This window comes from Typopeltis vanoorti, chromosome 17 (genome assembly GCF_054136105.1).
Source record: "Typopeltis vanoorti isolate ZY-2024b chromosome 17, IOZ_Tvanoo_1.0, whole genome shotgun sequence".
Classification (NCBI taxonomy): domain Eukaryota; kingdom Metazoa; phylum Arthropoda; class Arachnida; order Uropygi; family Thelyphonidae; genus Typopeltis; species Typopeltis vanoorti.
In genome coordinates, this window is record NC_143565.1 from 92,198,208 (window position 1) to 92,204,207 (window position 6,000).

The following is a 6,000-nucleotide window of genomic DNA, read 5'->3' on the forward strand; positions in this document are numbered from 1 at the left end:
AAAAACTAATCGAATAAATTACAAGAATATGTATTTACTGCAGTGACTGTTGACATGCGATATAAATCGAATGTCAACAGCAACGAAAGACACAAAATTGCTTTTGGATTCATTTTGGGACAGAGAAATAGAAGAAAAAACTTAAATCGATTTCTTTTTTTGCTTGTTTGTTTGATTTTCAAAAATTATTTGGTGGACATTTGAAATTATCTTTTAAATCAAAGCCAGGGAATCTTTGTTTTGAAAAAAAGATATTACTTGTAAACAGACGAATTGAAAACATAGCCGCAAACTCCTATTTTCATCGTTTTATCAATGCTTTGATGTGCAGACAACTGGATGTTATTCCATATTTTTATATTGTTTATTCTTCCCTTATAGGATTTTTTTCTCATCACATTTACAGGAAATCATTTATAGAAATATTCATCCCGCAAATGAAATGACATAGTACATAAAACACATCTGACCCATATGGACACTACAGGAAAGAGAAAAGGAACTTGCTCATGTTTTTTTTTCTTCTTTCTGAACAACCATAGTCTGTGCCCTTACACGTGAACATGATTATTCCCAAGAACAGACGAAGATGAAATTAAAAAAGAAAGAGAAAGAAGAGCTGGTAGTAGATTTGTATTTGGAAAGTGAATAATTGGTGAGTGGCCACTCGCATTTTGGTGGATGTTCGGTGAAAAATTATCTAAGGAAAACACATAGGGTAGAAACTAATCGTCTGTGGAGTGAATCCATCAGAGAGGGGGGGGGATCATCGAAATAATGGAAATGTCTTCTTCTAAATATGATCAACTCACCTTCTGAATGGAATTGTTAATTTTCGTCAACAAATGTGAGTATAGAATTCTAAGGTTAGGCAGAATTGGAATTTACAGGCGCAAGGTGACATCTTCAGTGAAGAGACACACTGACACACTGCGTTTATAGAGAAGATACTATGAATTGGATGAATCTACTTCAGGAAAAGCCTGAGATTAATATCAATCTGAGAAGTCTCACACTGTCTGAGATCTTGAATATTACCAATGATAAATAAAAATGAGCTCAGATCGTTCTTTTGAATGAGAAGATAATGTGATTTGCAGAATTGAAATTGGTCAGGTCGTCACCCTAGTAAACAATGGCATAGAGATTGATGTATAAGGTATTGGTTGTAAAATATGTTGAAGCTTGGGATAAGTGAACACTAAAAAGTATGCTTGTTTAAGATCAGTTCAAATAAGGTTATTTATTATTATTATTATTATTATTATTATTATTCGTGACACCTCCAATGAGTCCAAAGACTCATTGCGGGAGGACACTTACAACTGTCTCAACCATTTATGTATAAGAGATTCCATGAGATTGATTTTTATAGGTAACAGTAAACGTATGCACGTGTGTGTGTGGCTGGGGGGGGGGGTGATGTTCTAAAATAGTTTTTTCTAAATTTCGCAAGCTTTATAATAATATTATTTATGCATTTTTAAACATATAGTTCGATTTCCACAGAATAAAGTGAGCGATTTTGTATCTTCTTTAGGTCCATGATTCTAAGTCGAAGACCAAACGATGATGATCGATTTGATGGATTCACTAAATGGCCTTTTATGACCACTCATACCTGGGGAGAAAATCCAAGAGGCAAATGGACATTGGAAGTTCGTTTCGAGGGTCAACTCCAACAGAATGGCTTAATTAAAGAATGGACTCTAATGATTCATGGAACTCGTGATCCACCTTATCGCGATCTCCCAGTGGAAGATGAAAATTCAAAGCTCGCCATAGTAAAGAAAGCTCATGAAATAGGTTATAAAATCTAAACCCCCCACCTTCCCAATGGAATCCTAGTCACACGCTTAGCCGACTATATCTAGTCACTTCTATTATCCAAGCGCTTTTTGTCCGAAACTGTTGTATTTATTTCGTTTCTCCTGCCTCCTTTCCCCTTGACGATAGCTGTTTAATTAATATCTTGTTCAGTTGTGCATCATATTACACATACTAAAAATATTATAGTCTCTGGAATATAATGCAAACATTATTTATTGATTTAAATTTTTGCCATTGCATAACCAGCTATTGCAAATTTTAACCTGTAATAACCATGCGAGATTTGCACCTCATATTCAACATTTGCCCTACCTTCCACTAAACATTGTTCAATCACCACATAAAAACACAAGCACACAGAAAAAGAAATAAATATATTTAAAGGGATGATTTGTGCTAAAAGTGACGAGTTTGAAATTTCTGATTAAATTACATTCAACAAACTTGATGAATGGTTCTTTCTTCAAACATGTCATCCATTATGTCATGGTTTATCTGAAGAAGAGAATTTTATGGTTTGTATACATTTTTTTTTTTTGTTCTACGATCATTTCAAATTAGGCATCGATATCTGCAAGCCTCTTATGTCATTCAAGAAATATGAAACAGGTTATCATAATTAAGTCAGAATAAAAAAATAATAAATGAAAAGTGAATAATTTCCTCTTTCTCCAAATTTTATAGACTACATCTGTAATCGAGTCTAGAAATTGACAGTCTTTAAAAATGTATTGAGCAGATATCTCGTTCATTGTGATAGAACCATATACAGTCTGTGTGCATGTGTCAAAATATGCGTGGTTTGAAATGTGGCTGTCATTAAATAAATGTTTATGGCATAAAACATTACAAGTGTAAGGCAGTTACTATTCAGTGGTCGGCTAGCAACTCAAATCTTCAAAGAACATTCCTGGATAACGAATCTTTAGTGAAAGTGACCACAAAGCACAAATAGAATTTTATTGTGTCTGGTTAGAATGTGTCTCAGCCCCGAAAACACTTCATGTGTGATTGAGAACCAATCCTATCTTTATTCACTTTCTTTATACAAACCTCATTCCTGGACACATTCATTCTACGAATTGAGTTGACAATATTTTTCTTACTTCCTGACACAGAATATTTGGTATTGTCATTTAATTTATTCTTGCCCTTGAGATAAACCTGAAATTTAAATATTTCAATAGTGTATTGCTTTATACAAAATGCTTACAAAGTTTTTTAAATTTCAGGTTGTCATCAATCGTGTTTAGTTTAGAATCACATACTAAAAAAATGTAAAGATCGCACCTTGTAATATTCCATAGGTGTCGAACCCTTCAATGTAAATAGAAGCTAAAAGAACCAATTTTTAAGCAAGCTACTGTAAATGTGAAGCACATATTAATCTGAAATATTAGAAAGCCTAAACCCATATTTTTGACCCCTAAATTGTTTTATCACTACTAGTTGAAATCCATTATAACGATAAACAGAATATCTTCCAATTTAAATATTACCTTCGTCTTTTATTTCAAACAACCCATCTTCGTTATATTTAAAATAATAATTTTTCTTGATTGCTGACAATTCCACATATCAATTTTATCTACAAAATAAATTATTTGTCATTCTTGATTTACTCAAAATCTGTATAGCAGGAGAAATATTAGCAGTATACGAAAGTATATTTTTATATTAACATGATAACAGGAGCAATATTGTATTAGGGAAAAAAAGAAATAGAACTATAGTTCATCAATTCACTCTACTTTTCAGATTTTGTCTAATAATTCTTATTATTAAATAGTTCGTTGCAATTGCTGTTGTCTCTGAGAGGTCGCTGATATCGGTTTTTTTTTTTTTTTTTTTTCTCGCTACACGTTACTCGTCAATTTCCATAGTAGTGCCTCAGAGGAATAGTTCAAAACAGAAAAGGTATTCATTTGAGTTAAAAATAACTTAACGATTTTATTACAAAGAGCATGCTGAATTCCTGTATGGATTGTAAAGTAGGCTTAGCTAATTAATCAGTAGTAAGCAGTATTTCTGTAAATTCATTGTGGCGTATAGTCACAACATAAAAATGACAAAACTAATTGTTCATTGTGTTTGTTTTCTTAAAAACCAAAGCACCAATGAAATGAAATAGTAGAAAATTAGTAACCTGTATTTATCTTCGCAGATAGCTGTATATATATTACGAAATTTGTTGGTAAATGTTGTGATGTATGCAATTCTGTATTCTTGTAAAATATCGTTTCGCAACTTGCTGTTCAAAATAAAAGAGACATGCTTTTTTGCTAGCTGCTATTTTTCCAACAGTTTCAGTCCTTCATGAGTAAAGGTTGTGGCTTATTTTCAAATATTTTTTTTACATTTTTAGTTTTACTTCATAATGCTATCAAAAGGCGCTGTTGTCATTTTAGTTAGATATTTTCAATTAAATGTATCAGAAAATTGTTATTTATATAAGAGTGACAATAATTATGTTTTTCCTATTTCGTCTGCAGACAGAAAATCTCAAAACAACTGTTGATTATTTCTTTAATTTCCTTTCTAAAAATAAAAATAAATCCGCCTTACTTACTTTACACAGTGTTTCATTTATTTCTTCATATTTATGTATTTACAACTTTATACTGTGTGTGCGTGTGTGTGTGAATATAACCATTTTTCCTATAATCAGCTGATTCATTTATTAGAACATAATGAAGAGTTGATTAAATCAGTATACAGTATTTATTTGAATTTAACACATTTTATTTAGTGAGCAAAATGTGTTAACAAAGATAATTGTGTTTATTAAACAAAATCTATTTATTTATCGATGGACGCTGTTTAATCATGTGCGGAAATGTTTTCTGTAAGCTGCTGAAGTTTTTTTTTTTTATTTATATTTAACATAATCAAGAGTCAATGCAAGCAGTGTGGCGACATAAATTTTAACAATATTTTTATTAAACAAATAAACACATTCATTTACAAATGTATCAAACAAATAATCTGAGTATTTACAAATGTATCAAACACAAACAAATGTATAAACTTAATAAAAAATTCACTAGTCAGTACACATATATGCTTTCTTTTAACTAATTCAAATTCTAAATCTGCAATAAATGTGAATGAGTTATGTATTGATACGTTGCAGCTTAAAACCTGTCATAAACCTGTTTTAAGTTTGTCATAGTAACCTGACCCCTTCGGGGGGGGTTTCAGGTTACTATGGCAAATTTAAAAAACATATCAGGAAATTGATGATGATGATGATGATGATGATGATGAAAACTTAAATTTCAAAAACTTAAATTTAAATTTGAATATCATCAGTTATACAAGAACAATCAGCTACTAGTTATTTACTTAAAGTTGGGTACTTTGTAGTAGTTACTGCATTAAAAATGCTGTAAAAAAAAACAAATAAAACAAAATAAAATAAAAAAGTGAATAATGTAAAAAAAAAAACAACAACATATTCTTAGCATTCTTTGTACTTATTGATGATTTCCAACTAGTTGTACTTAGCATGAATCTTTTTAAAAATTATATAAAATCAAAAAAGGAAAAAGAATTGTGTTTGCTTAATATTTTTATTTATTTATCAATTTAAATCAGTTGCACCACAGTTTTCTTTCTATTTATTAATACTAATGATTATTAGTATTTACTATTAATAATTATTAATGATAATTAATGGATATAATGAATAGATCAAACATAAAAAACAATGTAAGGAAAGATGTGCTTAATATAAAGTATTTCGCAAGTTTGTATTAAATACTTTATTTTTCCTTTTACAGTTTTGCATGTATAAATGCATTACCTGCATAAATATTTACATATATTCATTACTTTTTTCTTTCGTACTTCTGCCTTTATCTCCCTATTTTGACAGTGATATTTTATATACATAATTGATTTGGATTGTTTGAAGCAGAAGTATCGAAGAAATTATCCAAGTGGCAAACAGGGGTAGCCTGTTTTATTTTCCGTAAACATGAGGTGTTTGTAATACAGTGTTAGAGATTTCCTGAAATAATAAAAACGATATAGAAAAATTATGATTGCTATCATCACGTATACATACAGGGTGAGTCAGGAGAAATATAGATGACTTCAGCAGCAGCACATGCTAGAGATCGCGTTTTGATAAAAATAAAAAATAAATAAAATAAAAAGCAGAATTAT

At 30.3% G+C, this 6,000-nt stretch overlaps 1 protein-coding gene across 1 annotated transcript in view; it reads left to right on the forward strand.

Moving 5' to 3' along the window:
• amon (prohormone processing protease amontillado) overlaps positions 1–4,403 on the forward strand; it is a 193,386-nt gene extending 188,983 nt beyond the window's left edge. The window contains exon 13 of the mRNA XM_090407725.1: positions 1,541–4,403. Within this exon, the coding sequence (XP_090263851.1) occupies positions 1,541–1,820 (280 nt within the window). The 3' untranslated portion in view covers positions 1,821–4,403. The remainder of the gene's footprint in view (positions 1–1,540) is intronic.
• The last annotated feature ends 1,597 nt before the right edge of the window (positions 4,404–6,000 follow it).